This window comes from Colius striatus, chromosome 9 (assembly GCF_028858725.1).
Source record: "Colius striatus isolate bColStr4 chromosome 9, bColStr4.1.hap1, whole genome shotgun sequence".
Taxonomy (NCBI): Eukaryota; Metazoa; Chordata; class Aves; order Coliiformes; family Coliidae; genus Colius; species Colius striatus.
This window is the reverse complement of record NC_084767.1, coordinates 34017521-34040832: the sequence shown is the minus strand read 5'-3', so window position 1 is coordinate 34040832 and position 23312 is coordinate 34017521. Positions and strand designations below refer to the sequence as shown.

At 48.4% G+C, this 23312-nt stretch overlaps 3 protein-coding genes across 3 annotated transcripts; all 3 read left to right on the top strand.

Moving 5' to 3' along the window:
- Positions 1-374: 374 nt before the first annotated feature.
- On the top strand, positions 375-5580 carry LOC133626120 (dual specificity protein kinase CLK1-like). Its single transcript, XM_062002794.1, has 13 exons — positions 375-727; positions 1033-1163; positions 1372-1543; positions 2179-2266; positions 2682-2748; positions 3458-3574; positions 3699-3865; positions 3961-4055; positions 4140-4269; positions 4379-4461; positions 4801-4880; positions 5124-5214; positions 5309-5580. Exons 2-13 carry the CDS (start codon positions 1033-1035, stop codon positions 5510-5512), a joined length of 1425 nt encoding a protein of 474 aa, XP_061858778.1. The 5' UTR covers positions 375-727; the 3' UTR covers positions 5513-5580.
- Positions 5581-9001: 3421 nt separating this feature from the next.
- LOC133626123 (dual specificity protein kinase CLK1-like) lies at positions 9002-14216 on the top strand. Its single transcript, XM_062002799.1, has 13 exons — positions 9002-9354; positions 9660-9790; positions 9999-10170; positions 10806-10893; positions 11309-11375; positions 12094-12210; positions 12335-12501; positions 12597-12691; positions 12776-12905; positions 13015-13097; positions 13437-13516; positions 13760-13850; positions 13945-14216. Exons 2-13 carry the CDS (start codon positions 9660-9662, stop codon positions 14146-14148), a joined length of 1425 nt encoding a protein of 474 aa, XP_061858783.1. The 5' UTR covers positions 9002-9354; the 3' UTR covers positions 14149-14216.
- Positions 14217-17638: 3422 nt separating this feature from the next.
- On the top strand, positions 17639-22853 carry LOC133626118 (dual specificity protein kinase CLK1-like). The gene is made up of 13 exons (XM_062002787.1): positions 17639-17991; positions 18297-18427; positions 18636-18807; positions 19443-19530; positions 19946-20012; positions 20731-20847; positions 20972-21138; positions 21234-21328; positions 21413-21542; positions 21652-21734; positions 22074-22153; positions 22397-22487; positions 22582-22853. The coding sequence occupies exons 2-13, from the start codon at positions 18297-18299 to the stop codon at positions 22783-22785; spliced, it is 1425 nt and encodes a 474-aa protein (XP_061858771.1). The 5' UTR covers positions 17639-17991; the 3' UTR covers positions 22786-22853.
- Positions 22854-23312: the final 459 nt, after the last annotated feature.

The window sequence follows — 23312 nt, the reverse complement described above, 5'->3', positions numbered from 1 at the left end:
GGGGCCCTCCTCCCGCGAAGCCGCGTGTGCGGGGTTTGTGACCCAGCAGCCCAAGGCCAGGCGCGTCCTAGCAACGCCACGCCGCTGGCCGCGGGCTGCAGGCTGGCGGCTGCTTCATTCCGTGTGTCGCCGTCAGACAGAGCGGAGGTGGGGGCGAGGGGAGGAGCGCGGGCGGCGGGGCAGAGCCGAGGGACGGCGTCGGGGGCCGGGCAGGCGGGCCGGGGCGGGGCGGAGGGAGGCAGGCGCGGAGAGAGGGAGGGAGGTTGGCTGCTGCCGCGGTGGGAGGGCGGCCGGGGGCGGGGGCGCCTAGGTGACCCCGCCTCGCTGCAAGACACGACGTTATCTGCCCGCTGCTTGTGCCGGGCGGGGAGAAAATGGCTTCGGTGTGTTTAGCGGGGAGGCCGTGGCCGTGGCCCTGGCCCGGAGAGGGGAGCCTGCCGCGGGAGGGGGCACGGCGTCTGCCCGCCCTGCGCCGCCGTCTCTCGCCGTGGAGCGTCACGGCTGCCCCCAGCCCCGGCGCGGCGGCCGGAGACGCGGCTTGGGAGCAAGAGTCCGGTTACGATTGGAAAGGGAAGCAACGGGCACGTGTAGCGACTGATAAAACTTGGCGCCGAAGTTTTGTCGTTTTCACTCTGCATTAGGCGTTAGCCGCGAGACATAACCGAAGCCTTGTTGCCATTTTGACTCGGCATCAGGAGTTCTCCGGGCGTCTGTGGGAAGAAACAAGGTAAAAGTTTCCGACAGGTTCCTGAAGTGTTCTGAAGGGACGCTGGGCGATAGTAGTATGCCGTACTTCCAAAGTCCACGGCAGCCTGCCTTCTCGGCACCTTCGGGTGCCCGAGCAGCTTTGCAGAAACAGCATCCGCTGGGTACGTTTAGTGTCCCAGCCATACTACTTCTTTTAAAAACTGTTTCTAAGAAGTAGGTTGCTGGTGCTTGAAGAAAAATGCAGCCTTCATCAGAGTGCTAATTTTGAAAATGAATTCTTCATCTGTGGGATGTAATTAAAAGAGCAAAGTATCTTTGTTACAGATGTTTCCTTCCAAGCAACCTAGTTCCAAGCAGGGTAAAAGAGAAAGTTGTGGTTCCAAAGGATCTGGTGCCTCTTCTAAGAGAAAGAGGACATCATTAACTCCTGCACAAAAGAGGAAGAAGCACTGCAGGTAACGGCTTTTTAATTTCTGGCATCAGCAGTATCAGCAAGCTGATGTTTTAAGGTTCTATTTTTCTCATCTGCTCATCTGATAACGTATTAGTTTTTGGGTTGGAGATCTTTCAAGGAAGATGTCTTACAGCTTTAAACCACTAAAAAGATCTGTCTTGATAGGGCTATTAGAATGATTCTTATTACGTTGCTTTGATCCTCTGCAGAAGCCCTTCAGAAACCCAGTCTGCAAGCGAAGGAGACCAGTTGCACAGTGCTACAGAACGGAAAGAATGTGGTGGGCATGGCAGTGCCAAAGCGTCGGGAAGTGATGGGAAGGCTACTCGCAAAAGGAGAGCCGACACTCCTTACTGTACCCATCTTCCACATCCACAGGAGGTGTGACAAATTGTTAGGATATCCTTTTCTTTCAAAGAGATGGATTCTCGGCTGGGCAGCAGTAGTACTGGAGTGGGGGGACTTGGGGAATTCTGTTGATAACTGTTTATCCCTTTAGCTAATGTTTGGAGATTGTTTTTTGCTGAGCTTTTATTGCCTCCATCGAAAACGTGTAGTTTGTAGGTACGTGTGTAATACCACAGAACACAGTCTTGATTTGTTCATTAGATGTATTTGAACAGATTGATGAGTAGTAACCATCAACTGGAATACGTGAAATGCAACGTTGCTTTCATGCCTTCAGAATTTTTATTATGATAAGCATCGATCTCAGCCCAACTCAAAAATCCAAGCACAAACTTCTAAGCGTGCTTTTTGACTAAGTATCACAGAAAGAGCAAGAAGATTATGTCAGATTTTTACTTTTTAGAAAATTTATTTAGTAAGGTGTTTTAAGTCATTGAGAAATCTGTAGAACTACGTGCCCTGTGAATTTCCGGGGACGGCATTTGAAATTGCTGCTGCCGACTGTTTGTGTCCCGACGTGTATCTGACTACCCGACTATCTCCCTGCTGCATGAATTTTGTAGCGTGACCTGAATTCACTCGGGTTTATTGATTGTCTGTGGTTCCAGAAGAGTCTTCGAGAGAGAGGATCCGAGAACGTAGAGGATGAGGAGGGTCACCTGATCTGTCAGAGTGGAGACAGACTAAGTGCAAGATGTATAGAACACTTTTTAAAATTTATTAACTTTTAGAATAGATAGATAGATAGAATAAGTCCTTTTAGCGTAAGCTGTGAGGGGTGCTTTGGAAGCCTTTCCTTTCTATCTTAACGTTTTTGTTTGGAGGTGGGGATTGTTACTCTTTTTCTGTAGACCTGAATACTTTTTTTTTTTTCCTTTCTCCCATTTTTCACCCCCAAAAATAGTAAGTTAATGAAGGAGATCCCCGGCAATGCACCTGCATGAGAGTTGTCCAATAACATCTCTCAAAACAGATTTACAATTTAAAGCAGCACAGCCTAGGGTAGCTTCAGTGATAGCACTTAGGCTTTTGGGTTTATTTTTGTTTGCTTGGTTTTATAATAGCTGAGTAAGTTCACAGCTTCCGTGCCTGAGAGTTCTTTTCTCTACAGATGAGGTGGTGGCGACTTTGGGTACGGGTGCCTTTGGAAAAGTAGTGGAATGCATCGATCGTGAAGAGTAAGTCTTTCACTGAAGGCATGTAATTTCTCTTCCCGTCGCCATCACGGTGTGGTTTGTGAAGCGCCTCCCCGTTGTGTCAGGTTTTACCGTTACGTCCTCGTCTGCTGCTCTGCGTAAGGCCACGAGCCGTTCCCAGACGCCGATGTCTGTTGCCATGTCGTGCTAAAACCAGCTCCCAGACGCAAGGGTTGGGCAGGACTGGTGGATGGGGCGACGGGGCGTCTTCTGCCGGCACGCCTCAGCCTGGGAGAGGTCATGGTCTGGGGGCCTGGACACAGAAGGGTGAAGCATCCCCCAGCCTGGGCAGTGCTGGGGCCGGCACCATCCCCTGGGCTGTATGAGGAGCAAGGTCCCTGACATCGTGTGATGATGTAATTGTCATTTTGTGTTTCACGGCGTTTTTGCTGTGCGCAAACTGGCACAAAACTAGAGTGTTTACAGTCGTAAATACAAAGGAAGAGGTGAGTGGGGCCTTTAGCCTTTAATACTGACGTAGAAGGCATTGAATGTGTTTTTTAAAATGTAAAGGTTATATTTCAGTTGTGGTTGTGCATAGATGAAGCTTGGTTCAGTGTGTACTTAAAAAAACTCCCCACCTCTTCACGATAAGGTTGCCATTGTTACAAACTATGTATGTGGTGATAATTACCGAATATTCTGCATTAAAGCTAATTGTTCTGATCACTGCTGAAACCTGTCTTTTCAGCCACAACAGGCACGTAGCTGTGAAAATAATAAAAAATGTCCCTACGTGCACGGAGGCAGCTCACTTAGAAGTACAGGTGCTGCAGCATTTAAAGGCAGTGGATCCCAACGGTAGATAGTAAGTGTACAAAGCCGTCTGTCCTTTTGTTTTGGCTTTCAAGTGTCTGCGATGTCACTTTCTGCAACGTACAACGTGTGGATCTGAGTGTCACGCAACTTGCTGTATTTCCCTGCTTTTGCAGTCACTGCGTCCGGATGTTAGAATGGTTTACGTACCGTGACCACGTCTGCATTGTTTTTGAGCTGCTGGGGCTCAGCACCTATGACTTCCTTAAACAGAATGGCTTTCTGCCCTTTGAGCTGGACCACATTAGACAGATGGCATATCAGATCTGCGAATCTGTGAACTGTAAGTTTTTTGTGGGGTGGTTTGGTTTGGTTTTTTTTGCTTTGTTTGTTACATTCTCTTGACAGAGTTGGCTAACTGTGTTTGTTACATGGCAGTTTTGCACCTGAAGAAGTTGACTCATACAGATCTGAAACCAGAAAACATTGTATTTGTGAACTCAGACTATGTTAAAAAGTATAGCCACAAATGGGTGAGTTGCCGTCGTCTTCCCCACCTCTCCCTTGGCCACTGTCAGGGTTTATTTGGTCACTTGCATCTCCCTGTTTCAATTTAGAAATGCAATGAACGCACCATAAAAGATCCAGCCGTCAAAGTCGTGGACTTCGGCAACGCGGTATATGACGCTGAGTATCACAGCAGTCTGGTGTCCACGAGATATTACAGAGCTCCTGAAGTCATCCTAGGTCAGAAGACGCCTGTTTGTTAGGCTACAGCAGTGTTGCGTATCTTGCTTGAGCTGTTGAACTGTTTGCAGGGTGCTATAAACGTGAACCTGCTGCATCTTTTTCACAGGACTGGGGTGGTCACAACCCTGTGACGTTTGGAGCATTGGATGTGTCCTCGTGGAATATTACACTGGATCCACACTGTTTGATGTAGGTAACAGCGAACCCCCACAGTGATGCTGCGTGTGTAATACTTCTTAGCTGGGTGGAGACATGCTAGGGGGAGGTGGGAACTAAGGGGAGTGGTCTGAGCAAGAAATGAAGCTGCGTTTCTCTTTAATGCCAAATTGGAGAGAACCGTAGGGGCAAAACCCCTCCAGTACATGGCAACTTTCTTCAGGAAACAGATGAGTACAGCTTTTTTTTTTTTTTCTTGAATCTGAAGTGGATTCTTGGCTGCAGCGTACAGTCAACGCTGAAGTAAGGCTACTCCGTGGTTAACTTCCTCTCACAGAAAAAAAAAAAAAGTCTCTTTTGCTCTCCCTCTAGGCCAGGAGGGACGAAGAGCAGCTGGCAATGATGGAGCGAGTCCTGGGGCCCCTGCCAGATGACATGGCCAAGAGAAGCAGGTAACGATGTTTTTCTCTCCCTGGACTGCTATAGTTTTATGTATTTTCAGATCTGGTTTCATAGGAAATTTTTTAAAAGTCTAATAAGCTCAGATTTATCCTTTTGCTGTATCGACCAAGCTGGTCAGGCAGGTGCAACAGGGCCAGTCAGTCCCCAAGCTGGGAACAAACATGCTGATAAAAGTTCTAGTGCAGGGACAAGCCCAAATCTTTGGTTAACAAACCGTGGTCTGTTTGGTTAAGGAAACGCAGATACTTCTCTCATGACCGGCTGGATTGGGATCAACGGAGTCCAGCTGCTAGATACATGTTAAGCCAGTGTAAGCCACTGAAGGTAAGAGGACAGAGGGGAAAGGGGTTTGGGGAGGGGAGCTTGAAGTGCAATTAATGAGATTCCAAAACCCCCGTTTTTTGTTTTCTTGATGAAGGAATTCATGACCTGCCAGGACGCTGACCACCAGAACCTCTTTGACCTCCTTGGCAAGATGCTGGAGTACGACCCAGCCAAGCGCATTACTCTTGAAGAAGCTCTGACACATCCTTTCTTCTTCCCCTTAGAAAGACGCACCGCCCCTCCACCTAAGAAGGCTGGCATTTTTTGCCTTCCACCAAAGAAACGTAGACAATATTAAGTTAGTTAACTAAGTTAATTCAGCTGAGTTTTGACTGTTAAATAAACTCAGGTTGTTTGCACTTTAAACACGTGTGGGAAGCATTTTGTGAAACAGGCCTCCTAACAGCCAGGAATTCTTCTCTTAATTATGTTTTATTTAACCATCCTGAGAGGAGCAAAAAGACCTAGGACAGATTTGGGTTTTTTTCCCCCTTCAGTGTCCCTTTTGGGGAAGGGAACAGAGACAGCCCTTCACGTGAAGCGTACAGAAAGGTGCCCTTTATTTGTTGAGAAAAAGAAATTAAAAAGTCGGGCAGCCGAGAGTAGCAGGGAAGGGCCCCCAGCCTGACCCCACCTTGTTTATGCTTTGAATATTCTGCTGCCGCTATTTCAGTTAATGCTTACGCCAGTCTCCCCTCCCCGCTTTCACCCAACCTTTCTTCAGTGATGAGCTGTTGTGAGAATTTGTTACAAATTCAGAGTTTCGGGGCCCAGACAAGCTGTTTGCTTTAAAACGTGGCAAGTGCCAGCATAAAACAGAGCGTAGCCTGCCTTACCTCTGAGCCGTGGTGCCTGGCGGCCGCTGCCCCAGGCACGGCCTAGCACCTCGGGAGAAGGGTGAAGACCCGCCCCGGTGTGTAGTGCGGCAGCCCGTAACTCCAGGAGAAGGCAGGGCCGTGGCTGCCAGAGCTCCTCCTACCTGCCTTTCCCCGCCCCCCTCGCGCTTTTCCGGCACTGCCGCCACAGCAGCTTCTCAGGACACGGAGTGCCCAGGAGCGCGGCAGTTGCCTTCCCCAGCCCGTGGAAGAGAGGACAGCTCTCTGCTGGAAGCATCGCAGAGATGTGACAAAGTCCCCGAGGAGATGGACAAACCACATACGCGTGGGGTTTACGTGGAGCAGAGGGTAGGAACCACAGTGTCACACCAAGTCAGCACGCAAGCCCTGGCCTTTTCACTTTGGAGGCTTTTTACAGTTTACTTTGCAAGCGGAACTGCTGTAAGTCTCATTCACCGTATCATGAAACTAGGAAGCTGGAAGAGACCGGTGGGATATTTTTGCAAACAACAGGACTCGGTGAGCAGGGGATGGCCTTCTTGCCTGCGAGCAGTAGGTGTAACCGTCATACTGATCCAAGAAGCAAGAAAGCTGACCTTGGGAAGGGCTGTTTCAGTCTATGTGCCACATATGGTAACCACAGTCTTGGAGCAAAAGGGGGGACATGGATTATCCCCGAGCCGAATGATGAAATACCAGGTAATTCTCACTGCGCAGGATGATGTAGTGTTGAAAACGACTAACCTTCTAAATCCTGCAGTGTTTCCCAGTACCTCACAGGAAGAGCAACAACTGGAACACGACTGCGTTGCAACCATTGAACATACATATTCCAGCAGAGAGGACCTGAAGGATGATCCTCCTGAAAACCCTGAATGGAAACTGTTCACAGATGGCAGCAGCTTCGTCGTGAATGGAACTCGCCACGCAAGGATATGCGGTAACAACCGAAAGCGTAACCTAAACTGACTAAAGCAGGGAAGGGAAAATGATTTGTACACATCAAAAGTTCTCTACCTTGGACATACTGGGAAAAGCGGAATGTTCTACTCTTCCTTGTTGTAAACTTTCAACGTGCATTTTGGCATCAGTTTGCGTTCATAAAGTAGGAAAAAATCAACTCGTTCCACATCTCTGACTCTACAGTACGTATATTTTGAGTTCCGACTATGCGTGAGAGGCCTTGGACAGGAAGGATTACCCACAGTTCCTCCCATTATGAACTTCTTCCCTCTCTTTGGACTTGGTTGATAGCACACTCCGCTCTCGTATATATGCTTTGTAGTCCTTGGGAGGTCCAGGTCCAGCTGGCTCGCACTCTGCTTCAGACCAGTATTTCCCATTTTGAGATATTGCCTCTTAAAATAAAGAACTTAAGTGCAAGGGAAAGGCAAAGGCATGCCAGGTACAGGTTACCGAAGCAGAGTTAATCGGTACCCTCTCTCTGGGATAAAGTTTCTCTGTTCTGTATGGAGCGTTGCTTAACACTCTTAGGCCTTGCTCCAGACTTAGTACGTTTTGTCATAACACTTCAGTCAGTCAGGTAAAGGGTTTAATTATTTCATCTCTGTTACCTTCCCGTCTCTTCCACGTAACCAGCGGCAATAGCAAGCAGACAGAGGCATACAACTGAGTGTTTGACTGCCACGCTGACACTGCTGCCGTGCAGAAGGACATACTGGAGACTTTCCTGCAGTGCAAAGGGGACAATAATTTCCAATGCTGACATGTGGCACTGGACTGGAAACTATTCCAGGACTGGTTTAATTTGTTTAGAGAGCTGGTGTGTACAAGGCTGTTGTGTTTCAGAACCGTTTTATCCTTAGCTGCTCTTTTTCCACGTAAGGCAGATTGCACGTGAGGTGACGGCTGATAGTTGGCCGAGGGGCTTGAGAGCTCCTCTGAGAGAGGTGATGCTGTGGCGAGAGGGTTGGTCTTGGTGACTTAAACTACCATGTTGGCAGCAGTAGTGAAGAGCAGCAGAAGCAAAGGTTAGTTATTGTGGAAAGCTGTGTTAGGTTTGTTTGTCTTTTTTCGTTCTGTGGGTATGGAAGACTGATCTGTACACTTACTGGAAGAGCTGCGTGTAGTTTGTTTTACAGGAGGTATTTCGTGATCTCAAAAGCATGATTCAAAACTAGTAAAAGGATACCGTGAGACACCGTGAAGCCCAACGCACAGAACGTTCAAGTACTTGGAAATGTTTTCAATGCCAGTGATCTACAAAGATACCTTTGCGAGTTATACGCGGTCCTTTAAGCTGCTGTTGCTTTAGAGCTGACTTGAGAGCCTCTTAATTTGTCGAGGGAGACAGACAAATAACAAAGCTGTTTCCTCAAGGGTGAAAAATGGCGATGTGGCACTGCAGAGTCACGCACACACACAAGCACTGTCTTCTAGCAGTCATTCTTCAACGGACTTTTTAATTTGGGGTGGTTTTTTTCCTTTCCTTGCCTTCTAAAGTTGGTGGCAGGAAAACGGGTGAAGGTTTTGCACGGTTGTTTTACTTCAAGGCCACGAGGCGGGCAGCGAGAGTCGGGGAGCCGGTCCCGTCCCGCGATGGGGGTGCGGGTGGGGGGGGCCCTCCTCCCGCGAAGCCGCGTGTGCGGGGTTTGTGACCCAGCAGCCCAAGGCCAGGCGCGTCCTAGCAACGCCACGCCGCTGGCCGCGGGCTGCAGGCTGGCGGCTGCTTCATTCCGTGTGTCGCCGTCAGACAGAGCGGAGGTGGGGGCGAGGGGAGGAGCGCGGGCGGCGGGGCAGAGCCGAGGGACGGCGTCGGGGGCCGGGCAGGCGGGCCGGGGCGGGGCGGAGGGAGGCAGGCGCGGAGAGAGGGAGGGAGGTTGGCTGCTGCCGCGGTGGGAGGGCGGCCGGGGGCGGGGGCGCCTAGGTGACCCCGCCTCGCTGCAAGACACGACGTTATCTGCCCGCTGCTTGTGCCGGGCGGGGAGAAAATGGCTTCGGTGTGTTTAGCGGGGAGGCCGTGGCCGTGGCCCTGGCCCGGAGAGGGGAGCCTGCCGCGGGAGGGGGCACGGCGTCTGCCCGCCCTGCGCCGCCGTCTCTCGCCGTGGAGCGTCACGGCTGCCCCCAGCCCCGGCGCGGCGGCCGGAGACGCGGCTTGGGAGCAAGAGTCCGGTTACGATTGGAAAGGGAAGCAACGGGCACGTGTAGCGACTGATAAAACTTGGCGCCGAAGTTTTGTCGTTTTCACTCTGCATTAGGCGTTAGCCGCGAGACATAACCGAAGCCTTGTTGCCATTTTGACTCGGCATCAGGAGTTCTCCGGGCGTCTGTGGGAAGAAACAAGGTAAAAGTTTCCGACAGGTTCCTGAAGTGTTCTGAAGGGACGCTGGGCGATAGTAGTATGCCGTACTTCCAAAGTCCACGGCAGCCTGCCTTCTCGGCACCTTCGGGTGCCCGAGCAGCTTTGCAGAAACAGCATCCGCTGGGTACGTTTAGTGTCCCAGCCATACTACTTCTTTTAAAAACTGTTTCTAAGAAGTAGGTTGCTGGTGCTTGAAGAAAAATGCAGCCTTCATCAGAGTGCTAATTTTGAAAATGAATTCTTCATCTGTGGGATGTAATTAAAAGAGCAAAGTATCTTTGTTACAGATGTTTCCTTCCAAGCAACCTAGTTCCAAGCAGGGTAAAAGAGAAAGTTGTGGTTCCAAAGGATCTGGTGCCTCTTCTAAGAGAAAGAGGACATCATTAACTCCTGCACAAAAGAGGAAGAAGCACTGCAGGTAACGGCTTTTTAATTTCTGGCATCAGCAGTATCAGCAAGCTGATGTTTTAAGGTTCTATTTTTCTCATCTGCTCATCTGATAACGTATTAGTTTTTGGGTTGGAGATCTTTCAAGGAAGATGTCTTACAGCTTTAAACCACTAAAAAGATCTGTCTTGATAGGGCTATTAGAATGATTCTTATTACGTTGCTTTGATCCTCTGCAGAAGCCCTTCAGAAACCCAGTCTGCAAGCGAAGGAGACCAGTTGCACAGTGCTACAGAACGGAAAGAATGTGGTGGGCATGGCAGTGCCAAAGCGTCGGGAAGTGATGGGAAGGCTACTCGCAAAAGGAGAGCCGACACTCCTTACTGTACCCATCTTCCACATCCACAGGAGGTGTGACAAATTGTTAGGATATCCTTTTCTTTCAAAGAGATGGATTCTCGGCTGGGCAGCAGTAGTACTGGAGTGGGGGGACTTGGGGAATTCTGTTGATAACTGTTTATCCCTTTAGCTAATGTTTGGAGATTGTTTTTTGCTGAGCTTTTATTGCCTCCATCGAAAACGTGTAGTTTGTAGGTACGTGTGTAATACCACAGAACACAGTCTTGATTTGTTCATTAGATGTATTTGAACAGATTGATGAGTAGTAACCATCAACTGGAATACGTGAAATGCAACGTTGCTTTCATGCCTTCAGAATTTTTATTATGATAAGCATCGATCTCAGCCCAACTCAAAAATCCAAGCACAAACTTCTAAGCGTGCTTTTTGACTAAGTATCACAGAAAGAGCAAGAAGATTATGTCAGATTTTTACTTTTTAGAAAATTTATTTAGTAAGGTGTTTTAAGTCATTGAGAAATCTGTAGAACTACGTGCCCTGTGAATTTCCGGGGACGGCATTTGAAATTGCTGCTGCCGACTGTTTGTGTCCCGACGTGTATCTGACTACCCGACTATCTCCCTGCTGCATGAATTTTGTAGCGTGACCTGAATTCACTCGGGTTTATTGATTGTCTGTGGTTCCAGAAGAGTCTTCGAGAGAGAGGATCCGAGAACGTAGAGGATGAGGAGGGTCACCTGATCTGTCAGAGTGGAGACAGACTAAGTGCAAGATGTATAGAACACTTTTTAAAATTTATTAACTTTTAGAATAGATAGATAGATAGAATAAGTCCTTTTAGCGTAAGCTGTGAGGGGTGCTTTGGAAGCCTTTCCTTTCTATCTTAACGTTTTTGTTTGGAGGTGGGGATTGTTACTCTTTTTCTGTAGACCTGAATACTTTTTTTTTTTTCCTTTCTCCCATTTTTCACCCCCAAAAATAGTAAGTTAATGAAGGAGATCCCCGGCAATGCACCTGCATGAGAGTTGTCCAATAACATCTCTCAAAACAGATTTACAATTTAAAGCAGCACAGCCTAGGGTAGCTTCAGTGATAGCACTTAGGCTTTTGGGTTTATTTTTGTTTGCTTGGTTTTATAATAGCTGAGTAAGTTCACAGCTTCCGTGCCTGAGAGTTCTTTTCTCTACAGATGAGGTGGTGGCGACTTTGGGTACGGGTGCCTTTGGAAAAGTAGTGGAATGCATCGATCGTGAAGAGTAAGTCTTTCACTGAAGGCATGTAATTTCTCTTCCCGTCGCCATCACGGTGTGGTTTGTGAAGCGCCTCCCCGTTGTGTCAGGTTTTACCGTTACGTCCTCGTCTGCTGCTCTGCGTAAGGCCACGAGCCGTTCCCAGACGCCGATGTCTGTTGCCATGTCGTGCTAAAACCAGCTCCCAGACGCAAGGGTTGGGCAGGACTGGTGGATGGGGCGACGGGGCGTCTTCTGCCGGCACGCCTCAGCCTGGGAGAGGTCATGGTCTGGGGGCCTGGACACAGAAGGGTGAAGCATCCCCCAGCCTGGGCAGTGCTGGGGCCGGCACCATCCCCTGGGCTGTATGAGGAGCAAGGTCCCTGACATCGTGTGATGATGTAATTGTCATTTTGTGTTTCACGGCGTTTTTGCTGTGCGCAAACTGGCACAAAACTAGAGTGTTTACAGTCGTAAATACAAAGGAAGAGGTGAGTGGGGCCTTTAGCCTTTAATACTGACGTAGAAGGCATTGAATGTGTTTTTTAAAATGTAAAGGTTATATTTCAGGTGTGGTTGTGCATAGATGAAGCTTGGTTACGTGAAGTCAGTGTGTACTTAAAAAAACTCCCCACCTCTTCACGATAAGGTTGCCATTGTTACAAACTATGTATGTGGTGATAATTACCGAATATTCTGCATTAAAGCTAATTGTTCTGATCACTGCTGAAACCTGTCTTTTCAGCCACAACAGGCACGTAGCTGTGAAAATAATAAAAAATGTCCCTACGTGCACGGAGGCAGCTCACTTAGAAGTACAGGTGCTGCAGCATTTAAAGGCAGTGGATCCCAACGGTAGATAGTAAGTGTACAAAGCCGTCTGTCCTTTTGTTTTGGCTTTCAAGTGTCTGCGATGTCACTTTCTGCAACGTACAACGTGTGGATCTGAGTGTCACGCAACTTGCTGTATTTCCCTGCTTTTGCAGTCACTGCGTCCGGATGTTAGAATGGTTTACGTACCGTGACCACGTCTGCATTGTTTTTGAGCTGCTGGGGCTCAGCACCTATGACTTCCTTAAACAGAATGGCTTTCTGCCCTTTGAGCTGGACCACATTAGACAGATGGCATATCAGATCTGCGAATCTGTGAACTGTAAGTTTTTTGTGGGGTGGTTTGGTTTGGTTTTTTTTGCTTTGTTTGTTACATTCTCTTGACAGAGTTGGCTAACTGTGTTTGTTACATGGCAGTTTTGCACCTGAAGAAGTTGACTCATACAGATCTGAAACCAGAAAACATTGTATTTGTGAACTCAGACTATGTTAAAAAGTATAGCCACAAATGGGTGAGTTGCCGTCGTCTTCCCCACCTCTCCCTTGGCCACTGTCAGGGTTTATTTGGTCACTTGCATCTCCCTGTTTCAATTTAGAAATGCAATGAACGCACCATAAAAGATCCAGCCGTCAAAGTCGTGGACTTCGGCAACGCGGTATATGACGCTGAGTATCACAGCAGTCTGGTGTCCACGAGATATTACAGAGCTCCTGAAGTCATCCTAGGTCAGAAGACGCCTGTTTGTTAGGCTACAGCAGTGTTGCGTATCTTGCTTGAGCTGTTGAACTGTTTGCAGGGTGCTATAAACGTGAACCTGCTGCATCTTTTTCACAGGACTGGGGTGGTCACAACCCTGTGACGTTTGGAGCATTGGATGTGTCCTCGTGGAATATTACACTGGATCCACACTGTTTGATGTAGGTAACAGCGAACCCCCACAGTGATGCTGCGTGTGTAATACTTCTTAGCTGGGTGGAGACATGCTAGGGGGAGGTGGGAACTAAGGGGAGTGGTCTGAGCAAGAAATGAAGCTGCGTTTCTCTTTAATGCCAAATTGGAGAGAACCGTAGGGGCAAAACCCCTCCAGTACATGGCAACTTTCTTCAGGAAACAGATGAGTACAGCTTTTTTTTTTTTTTCTTGAATCTGAAGTGGATTCTTGGCTGCAGCGTACAGTCAACGCTGAAGTAAGGCTACTCCGTGGTTAACTTCCTCTGACAGAAAAAAAAAAAAAGTCTCTTTTGCTCTCCCTCTAGGCCAGGAGGGACGAAGAGCAGCTGGCAATGATGGAGCGAGTCCTGGGGCCCCTGCCAGATGACATGGCCAAGAGAAGCAGGTAACGATGTTTTTCTCTCCCTGGACTGCTATAGTTTTATGTATTTTCAGATCTGGTTTCGTAGGAAATTTTTTAAAAGTCTAATAAGCTCAGATTTATCCTTTTGCTGTATCGACCAAGCTGGTCAGGCAGGTGCAACAGGGCCAGTCAGTCCCCAAGCTGGGAACAAACATGCTGATAAAAGTTCTAGTGCAGGGACAAGCCCAAATCTTTGGTTAACAAACCGTGGTCTGTTTGGTTAAGGAAACGCAGATACTTCTCTCATGACCGGCTGGATTGGGATCAACGGAGTCCAGCTGCTAGATACATGTTAAGCCAGTGTAAGCCACTGAAGGTAAGAGGACAGAGGGGAAAGGGGTTTGGGGAGGGGAGCTTGAAGTGCAATTAATGAGATTCCAAAACCCCCGTTTTTTGTTTTCTTGATGAAGGAATTCATGACCTGCCAGGACGCTGACCACCAGAACCTCTTTGACCTCCTTGGCAAGATGCTGGAGTACGACCCAGCCAAGCGCATTACTCTTGAAGAAGCTCTGACACATCCTTTCTTCTTCCCCTTAGAAAGACGCACCGCCCCTCCACCTAAGAAGGCTGGCATTTTTTGCCTTCCACCAAAGAAACGTAGACAATATTAAGTTAGTTAACTAAGTTAATTCAGCTGAGTTTTGACTGTTAAATAAACTCAGGTTGTTTGCACTTTAAACACGTGTGGGAAGCATTTTGTGAAACAGGCCTCCTAACAGCCAGGAATTCTTCTCTTAATTATGTTTTATTTAACCATCCTGAGAGGAGCAAAAAGACCTAGGACAGATTTGGGTTTTTTTCCCCCTTCAGTGTCCCTTTTGGGGAAGGGAACAGAGACAGCCCTTCACGTGAAGCGTACAGAAAGGTGCCCTTTATTTGTTGAGAAAAAGAAATTAAAAAGTCGGGCAGCCGAGCGTAGCAGGGAAGGGCCCCCAGCCTGACCCCACCTTGTTTATGCTTTGAATATTCTGCTGCCGCTATTTCAGTTAATGCTTACGCCAGTCTCCCCTCCCCGCTTTCACCCAACCTTTCTTCAGTGATGAGCTGTTGTGAGAATTTGTTACAAATTCAGAGTTTCGGGGCCCAGACAAGCTGTTTGCTTTAAAACGTGGCAAGTGCCAGCATAAAACAGAGCGTAGCCTGCCTTACCTCTGAGCCGTGGTGCCTGGCGGCCGCTGCCCCAAGCACGGCCTAGCACCTCGGGAGAAGGGTGAAGACCCGCCCCGGTGTGTAGTGCGGCAGCCCGTAACTCCAGGAGAAGGCAGGGCCGTGGCTGCCAGAGCTCCTCCTACCTGCCTTTCCCCGCCCCCCTCGCGCTTTTCCGGCACTGCCGCCACAGCAGCTTCTCAGGACACGGAGTGCCCAGGAGCGCGGCAGTTGCCTTCCCCAGCCCGTGGAAGAGAGGACAGCTCTCTGCTGGAAGCATCGCAGAGATGTGACAAAGTCCCCGAGGAGATGGACAAACCACATACGCGTGGGGTTTACGTGGAGCAGAGGGTAGGAACCACAGTGTCACACCAAGTCAGCACGCAAGCCCTGGCCTTTTCACTTTGGAGGCTTTTTACAGTTTACTTTGCAAGCGGAACTGCTGTAAGTCTCATTCACCGTATCATGAAACTAGGAAGCTGGAAGAGACCGGTGGGATATTTTTGCAAACAACAGGACTTGGTGAGCAGGGGATGGCCTTCTTGCCTGCGAGCAGTAGGTGTAACCGTCATACTGATCCAAGAAGCAAGAAAGCTGACCTTGGGAAGGGCTGTTTCAGTCTATGTGCCACATATGGTAACCACAGTCTTGGAGCAAAAGGGGGGACATGGATTATCCCCGAGCCGAATGATGAAATACCAGGTAATTCTCACTGCGCAGGATGATGTAGTGTTGAAAACGACTAACCTTCTAAATCCTGCAGTGTTTCCCAGTACCTCACAGGAAGAGCAACAACTGGAACACGACTGCGTTGCAACCATTGAACATACATATTCCAGCAGAGAGGACCTGAAGGATGATCCTCCTGAAAACCCTGAATGGAAACTGTTCACAGATGGCAGCAGCTTCGTCGTGAATGGAACTCGCCACGCAAGGATATGCGGTAACAACCGAAAGCGTAACCTAAACTGACTAAAGCAGGGAAGGGAAAATGATTTGTACACATCAAAAGTTCTCTACCTTGGACATACTGGGAAAAGCGGAATGTTCTACTCTTCCTTGTTGTAAACTTTCAACGTGCATTTTGGCATCAGTTTGCGTTCATAAAGTAGGAAAAAATCAACTCGTTCCACATCTCTGACTCTACAGTACGTATATTTTGAGTTCCGACTATGCGTGAGAGGCCTTGGACAGGAAGGATTACCCACAGTTCCTCCCATTATGAACTTCTTCCCTCTCTTTGGACTTGGTCGATAGCACACTCCGCTCTCGTATATATGCTTTGTAGTCCTTGGGAGGTCCAGGTCCAGCTGGCTCGCACTCTGCTTCAGACCAGTATTTCCCATTTTGAGATATTGCCTCTTAAAATAAAGAACTTAAGTGCAAGGGAAAGGCAAAGGCATGCCAGGTACAGGTTACCGAAGCAGAGTTAATCGGTACCCTCTCTCTGGGATAAAGTTTCTCTGTTCTGTATGGAGCGTTGCTTAACACTCTTAGGCCTTGCTCCAGACTTAGTACGTTTTGTCATAACACTTCAGTCAGTCAGGTAAAGGGTTTAATTATTTCATCTCTGTTACCTTCCCGTCTCTTCCACGTAACCAGCGGCAATAGCAAGCAGACAGAGGCATACAACTGAGTGTTTGACTGCCACGCTGACACTGCTGCCGTGCAGAAGGACATACTGGAGACTTTCCTGCAGTGCAAAGGGGACAATAATTTCCAATGCTGACATGTGGCACTGGACTGGAAACTATTCCAGGACTGGTTTAATTTGTTTAGAGAGCTGGTGTGTACAAGGCTGTTGTGTTTCAGAACCGTTTTATCCTTAGCTGCTCTTTTTCCACGTAAGGCAGATTGCACGTGAGGTGACGGCTGATAGTTGGCCGAGGGGCTTGAGAGCTCCTCTGAGAGAGGTGATGCTGTGGCGAGAGGGTTGGTCTTGGTGACTTAAACTACCATGTTGGCAGCAGTAGTGAAGAGCAGCAGAAGCAAAGGTTAGTTATTGTGGAAAGCTGTGTTAGGTTTGTTTGTCTTTTTTCGTTCTGTGGGTATGGAAGACTGATCTGTACACTTACTGGAAGAGCTGCGTGTAGTTTGTTTTACAGGAGGTATTTCGTGATCTCAAAAGCATGATTCAAAACTAGTAAAAGGATACCGTGAGACACCGTGAAGCCCAACGCACAGAACGTTCAAGTACTTGGAAATGTTTTCAATGCCAGTGATCTACAAAGATACCTTTGCGAGTTATACGCGGTCCTTTAAGCTGCTGTTGCTTTAGAGCTGACTTGAGAGCCTCTTAATTTGTCGAGGGAGACAGACAAATAACAAAGCTGTTTCCTCAAGGGTGAAAAATGGCGATGTGGCACTGCAGAGTCACGCACACACACAAGCACTGTCTTCTAGCAGTCATTCTTCAACGGACTTTTTAATTTGGGGTGGTTTTTTTCCTTTCCTTGCCTTCTAAAGTTGGTGGCAGGAAAACGGGTGAAGGTTTTGCACGGTTGTTTTACTTCAAGGCCACGAGGCGGGCAGCGAGAGTCGGGGAGCCGGTCCCGTCCCGCGATGGGGGTGCGGGTGGGGGGGAGCCCTCCTCCCGCGAAGCCGCGTGTGCGGGGTTTGTGACCCAGCAGCCCAAGGCCAGGCGCGTCCTAGCAACGCCACGCCGCTGGCCGCGGGCTGCAGGCTGGCGGCTGCTTCATTCCGTGTGTCGCCGTCAGACAGAGCGGAGGTGGGGGCGAGGGGAGGAGCGCGGGCGGCGGGGCAGAGCCGAGGGACGGCGTCGGGGGCCGGGCAGGCGGGCCGGGGCGGGGCGGAGGGAGGCAGGCGCGGAGAGAGGGAGGGAGGTTGGCTGCTGCCGCGGTGGGAGGGCGGCCGGGGGCGGGGGCGCCTAGGTGACCCCGCCTCGCTGCAAGACACGACGTTATCTGCCCGCTGCTTGTGCCGGGCGGGGAGAAAATGGCTTCGGTGTGTTTAGCGGGGAGGCCGTGGCCGTGGCCCTGGCCCGGAGAGGGGAGCCTGCCGCGGGAGGGGGCACGGCGTCTGCCCGCCCTGCGCCGCCGTCTCTCGCCGTGGAGCGTCACGGCTGCCCCCAGCCCCGGCGCGGCGGCCGGAGACGCGGCTTGGGAGCAAGAGTCCGGTTACGATTGGAAAGGGAAGCAACGGGCACGTGTAGCGACTGATAAAACTTGGCGCCGAAGTTTTGTCGTTTTCACTCTGCATTAGGCGTTAGCCGCGAGACATAACCGAAGCCTTGTTGCCATTTTGACTCGGCATCAGGAGTTCTCCGGGCGTCTGTGGGAAGAAACAAGGTAAAAGTTTCCGACAGGTTCCTGAAGTGTTCTGAAGGGACGCTGGGCGATAGTAGTATGCCGTACTTCCAAAGTCCACGGCAGCCTGCCTTCTCGGCACCTTCGGGTGCCCGAGCAGCTTTGCAGAAACAGCATCCGCTGGGTACGTTTAGTGTCCCAGCCATACTACTTCTTTTAAAAACTGTTTCTAAGAAGTAGGTTGCTGGTGCTTGAAGAAAAATGCAGCCTTCATCAGAGTGCTAATTTTGAAAATGAATTCTTCATCTGTGGGATGTAATTAAAAGAGCAAAGTATCTTTGTTACAGATGTTTCCTTCCAAGCAACCTAGTTCCAAGCAGGGTAAAAGAGAAAGTTGTGGTTCCAAAGGATCTGGTGCCTCTTCTAAGAGAAAGAGGACATCATTAACTCCTGCACAAAAGAGGAAGAAGCACTGCAGGTAACGGCTTTTTAATTTCTGGCATCAGCAGTATCAGCAAGCTGATGTTTTAAGGTTCTATTTTTCTCATCTGCTCATCTGATAACGTATTAGTTTTTGGGTTGGAGATCTTTCAAGGAAGATGTCTTACAGCTTTAAACCACTAAAAAGATCTGTCTTGATAGGGCTATTAGAATGATTCTTATTACGTTGCTTTGATCCTCTGCAGAAGCCCTTCAGAAACCCAGTCTGCAAGCGAAGGAGACCAGTTGCACAGTGCTACAGAACGGAAAGAATGTGGTGGGCATGGCAGTGCCAAAGCGTCGGGAAGTGATGGGAAGGCTACTCGCAAAAGGAGAGCCGACACTCCTTACTGTACCCATCTTCCACATCCACAGGAGGTGTGACAAATTGTTAGGATATCCTTTTCTTTCAAAGAGATGGATTCTCGGCTGGGCAGCAGTAGTACTGGAGTGGGGGGACTTGGGGAATTCTGTTGATAACTGTTTATCCCTTTAGCTAATGTTTGGAGATTGTTTTTTGCTGAGCTTTTATTGCCTCCATCGAAAACGTGTAGTTTGTAGGTACGTGTGTAATACCACAGAACACAGTCTTGATTTGTTCATTAGATGTATTTGAACAGATTGATGAGTAGTAACCATCAACTGGAATACGTGAAATGCAACGTTGCTTTCATGCCTTCAGAATTTTTATTATGATAAGCATCGATCTCAGCCCAACTCAAAAATCCAAGCACAAACTTCTAAGCGTGCTTTTTGACTAAGTATCACAGAAAGAGCAAGAAGATTATGTCAGATTTTTACTTTTTAGAAAATTTATTTAGTAAGGTGTTTTAAGTCATTGAGAAATCTGTAGAACTACGTGCCCTGTGAATTTCCGGGGACGGCATTTGAAATTGCTGCTGCCGACTGTTTGTGTCCCGACGTGTATCTGACTACCCGACTATCTCCCTGCTGCATGAATTTTGTAGCGTGACCTGAATTCACTCGGGTTTATTGATTGTCTGTGGTTCCAGAAGAGTCTTCGAGAGAGAGGATCCGAGAACGTAGAGGATGAGGAGGGTCACCTGATCTGTCAGAGTGGAGACAGACTAAGTGCAAGATGTATAGAACACTTTTTAAAATTTATTAACTTTTAGAATAGATAGATAGATAGAATAAGTCCTTTTAGCGTAAGCTGTGAGGGGTGCTTTGGAAGCCTTTCCTTTCTATCTTAACGTTTTTGTTTGGAGGTGGGGATTGTTACTCTTTTTCTGTAGACCTGAATACTTTTTTTTTTTTCCTTTCTCCCATTTTTCACCCCCAAAAATAGTAAGTTAATGAAGGAGATCCCCGGCAATGCACCTGCATGAGAGTTGTCCAATAACATCTCTCAAAACAGATTTACAATTTAAAGCAGCACAGCCTAGGGTAGCTTCAGTGATAGCACTTAGGCTTTTGGGTTTATTTTTGTTTGCTTGGTTTTATAATAGCTGAGTAAGTTCACAGCTTCCGTGCCTGAGAGTTCTTTTCTCTACAGATGAGGTGGTGGCGACTTTGGGTACGGGTGCCTTTGGAAAAGTAGTGGAATGCATCGATCGTGAAGAGTAAGTCTTTCACTGAAGGCATGTAATTTCTCTTCCCGTCGCCATCACGGTGTGGTTTGTGAAGCGCCTCCCCGTTGTGTCAGGTTTTACCGTTACGTCCTCGTCTGCTGCTCTGCGTAAGGCCACGAGCCGTTCCCAGACGCCGATGTCTGTTGCCATGTCGTGCTAAAACCAGCTCCCAGACGCAAGGGTTGGGCAGGACTGGTGGATGGGGCGACGGGGCGTCTTCTGCCGGCACGCCTCAGCCTGGGAGAGGTCATGGTCTGGGGGCCTGGACACAGAAGGGTGAAGCATCCCCCAGCCTGGGCAGTGCTGGGGCCGGCACCATCCCCTGGGCTGTATGAGGAGCAAGGTCCCTGACATCGTGTGATGATGTAATTGTCATTTTGTGTTTCACGGCGTTTTTGCTGTGCGCAAACTGGCACAAAACTAGAGTGTTTACAGTCGTAAATACAAAGGAAGAGGTGAGTGGGGCCTTTAGCCTTTAATACTGACGTAGAAGGCATTGAATGTGTTTTTTAAAATGTAAAGGTTATATTTCAGGTGTGGTTGTGCATAGATGAAGCTTGGTTACGTGAAGTCAGTGTGTACTTAAAAAAACTCCCCACCTCTTCACGATAAGGTTGCCATTGTTACAAACTATGTATGTGGTGATAATTACCGAATATTCTGCATTAAAGCTAATTGTTCTGATCACTGCTGAAACCTGTCTTTTCAGCCACAACAGGCACGTAGCTGTGAAAATAATAAAAAATGTCCCTACGTGCACGGAGGCAGCTCACTTAGAAGTACAGGTGCTGCAGCATTTAAAGGCAGTGGATCCCAACGGTAGATAGTAAGTGTACAAAGCCGTCTGTCCTTTTGTTTTGGCTTTCAAGTGTCTGCGATGTCACTTTCTGCAACGTACAACGTGTGGATCTGAGTGTCACGCAACTTGCTGTATTTCCCTGCTTTTGCAGTCACTGCGTCCGGATGTTAGAATGGTTTACGTACCGTGACCACGTCTGCATTGTTTTTGAGCTGCTGGGGCTCAGCACCTATGACTTCCTTAAACAGAATGGCTTTCTGCCCTTTGAGCTGGACCACATTAGACAGATGGCATATCAGATCTGCGAATCTGTGAACTGTAAGTTTTTTGTGGGGTGGTTTGGTTTGGTTTTTTTTGCTTTGTTTGTTACATTCTCTTGACAGAGTTGGCTAACTGTGTTTGTTACATGGCAGTTTTGCACCTGAAGAAGTTGACTCATACAGATCTGAAACCAGAAAACATTGTATTTGTGAACTCAGACTATGTTAAAAAGTATAGCCACAAATGGGTGAGTTGCCGTCGTCTTCCCCACCTCTCCCTTGGCCACTGTCAGGGTTTATTTGGTCACTTGCATCTCCCTGTTTCAATTTAGAAATGCAATGAACGCACCATAAAAGATCCAGCCGTCAAAGTCGTGGACTTCGGCAACGCGGTATATGACGCTGAGTATCACAGCAGTCTGGTGTCCACGAGATATTACAGAGCTCCTGAAGTCATCCTAGGTCAGAAGACGCCTGTTTGTTAGGCTACAGCAGTGTTGCGTATCTTGCTTGAGCTGTTGAACTGTTTGCAGGGTGCTATAAACGTGAACCTGCTGCATCTTTTTCACAGGACTGGGGTGGTCACAACCCTGTGACGTTTGGAGCATTGGATGTGTCCTCGTGGAATATTACACTGGATCCACACTGTTTGATGTAGGTAACAGCGAACCCCCACAGTGATGCTGCGTGTGTAATACTTCTTAGCTGGGTGGAGACATGCTAGGGGGAGGTGGGAACTAAGGGGAGTGGTCTGTGCAAGAAATGAAGCTGCGTTTCTCTTTAATGCCAAATTGGAGAGAACCGCAGGGGCAAAACCCCTCCAGTACATGGCAACTTTCTTCAGGAAACAGATGAGTACAGCTTTTTTTTTTTTTTCTTGAATCTGAAGTGGATTCTTGGCTGCAGCGTACAGTCAACGCTGAAGTAAGGCTACTCCGTGGTTAACTTCCTCTCACAGAAAAAAAAAAAAAGTCTCTTTTGCTCTCCCTCTAGGCCAGGAGGGACGAAGAGCAGCTGGCAATGATGGAGCGAGTCCTGGGGCCCCTGCCAGATGACATGGCCAAGAGAAGCAGGTAACGATGTTTTTCTCTCCCTGGACTGCTATAGTTTTATGTATTTTCAGATCTGGTTTCGTAGGAAATTTTTTAAAAGTCTAATAAGCTCAGATTTATCCTTTTGCTGTATCGACCAAGCTGGTCAGGCAGGTGCAACAGGGCCAGTCAGTCCCCAAGCTGGGAACAAACATGCTGATAAAAGTTCTAGTGCAGGGACAAGCCCAAATCTTTGGTTAACAAACCGTGGTCTGTTTGGTTAAGGAAACGCAGATACTTCTCTCATGACCGGCTGGATTGGGATCAACGGAGTCCAGCTGCTAGATACATGTTAAGCCAGTGTAAGCCACTGAAGGTAAGAGGACAGAGGGGAAAGGGGTTTGGGGAGGGGAGCTTGAAGTGCAATTAATGAGATTCCAAAACCCCCGTTTTTTGTTTTCTTGATGAAGGAATTCATGACCTGCCAGGACGCTGACCACCAGAACCTCTTTGACCTCCTTGGCAAGATGCTGGAGTACGACCCAGCCAAGCGCATTACTCTTGAAGAAGCTCTGACACATCCTTTCTTCTTCCCCTTAGAAAGACGCACCGCCCCTCCACCTAAGAAGGCTGGCATTTTTTGCCTTCCACCAAAGAAACGTAGACAATATTAAGTTAGTTAACTAAGTTAATTCAGCTGAGTTTTGACTGTTAAATAAACTCAGGTTGTTTGCACTTTAAACACGTGTGGGAAGCATTTTGTGAAACAGGCCTCCTAACAGCCAGGAATTCTTCTCTTAATTATGTTTTATTTAACCATCCTGAGAGGAGCAAAAAGACCTAGGACAGATTTGGGTTTTTTTCCCCCTTCAGTGTCCCTTTTGGGGAAGGGAACAGAGACAGCCCTTCACGTGAAGCGTACAGAAAGGTGCCCTTTATTTGTTGAGAAAAAGAAATTAAAAAGTCGGGCAGCCGAGAGTAGCAGGGAAGGGCCCCCAGCCTGACCCCACCTTGTTTATGCTTTGAATATTCTGCTGCCGCTATTTCAGTTAATGCTTACGCCAGTCTCCCCTCCCCGCTTTCACCCAACCTTTCTTCAGTGATGAGCTGTTGTGAGAATTTGTTACAAATTCAGAGTTTCGGGGCCCAGACAAGCTGTTTGCTTTAAAACGTGGCAAGTGCCAGCATAAAACAGAGCGTA

Excerpts from the sequence above, each read along its gene's own strand:
- LOC133626120 (XM_062002794.1), top strand. The coding sequence starts at position 1,033 with ATGTTTCCTTCCAAGCAACCTAGTTCCAAGCAGGGTAAAAGAGAAAGT. Across the intron at positions 4,270-4,378 it reads AGCTCCTGAAGTCATCCTAG|GACTGGGGTGGTCACAACCC; the intron begins GTCAGAAGACGC and ends TCTTTTTCACAG. Across the intron at positions 5,215-5,308 it reads GCCAGTGTAAGCCACTGAAG|GAATTCATGACCTGCCAGGA; the intron begins GTAAGAGGACAG and ends TTCTTGATGAAG.
- LOC133626123 (XM_062002799.1), top strand. The coding sequence starts at position 9,660 with ATGTTTCCTTCCAAGCAACCTAGTTCCAAGCAGGGTAAAAGAGAAAGT. Across the intron at positions 11,376-12,093 it reads GAATGCATCGATCGTGAAGA|CCACAACAGGCACGTAGCTG; the intron begins GTAAGTCTTTCA and ends CTGTCTTTTCAG. Across the intron at positions 12,502-12,596 it reads GATCTGCGAATCTGTGAACT|TTTTGCACCTGAAGAAGTTG; the intron begins GTAAGTTTTTTG and ends GTTACATGGCAG.
- LOC133626118 (XM_062002787.1), top strand. The coding sequence starts at position 18,297 with ATGTTTCCTTCCAAGCAACCTAGTTCCAAGCAGGGTAAAAGAGAAAGT. Across the intron at positions 19,531-19,945 it reads AGACAGACTAAGTGCAAGAT|ATGAGGTGGTGGCGACTTTG; the intron begins GTATAGAACACT and ends TTTTCTCTACAG. Across the intron at positions 20,013-20,730 it reads GAATGCATCGATCGTGAAGA|CCACAACAGGCACGTAGCTG; the intron begins GTAAGTCTTTCA and ends CTGTCTTTTCAG.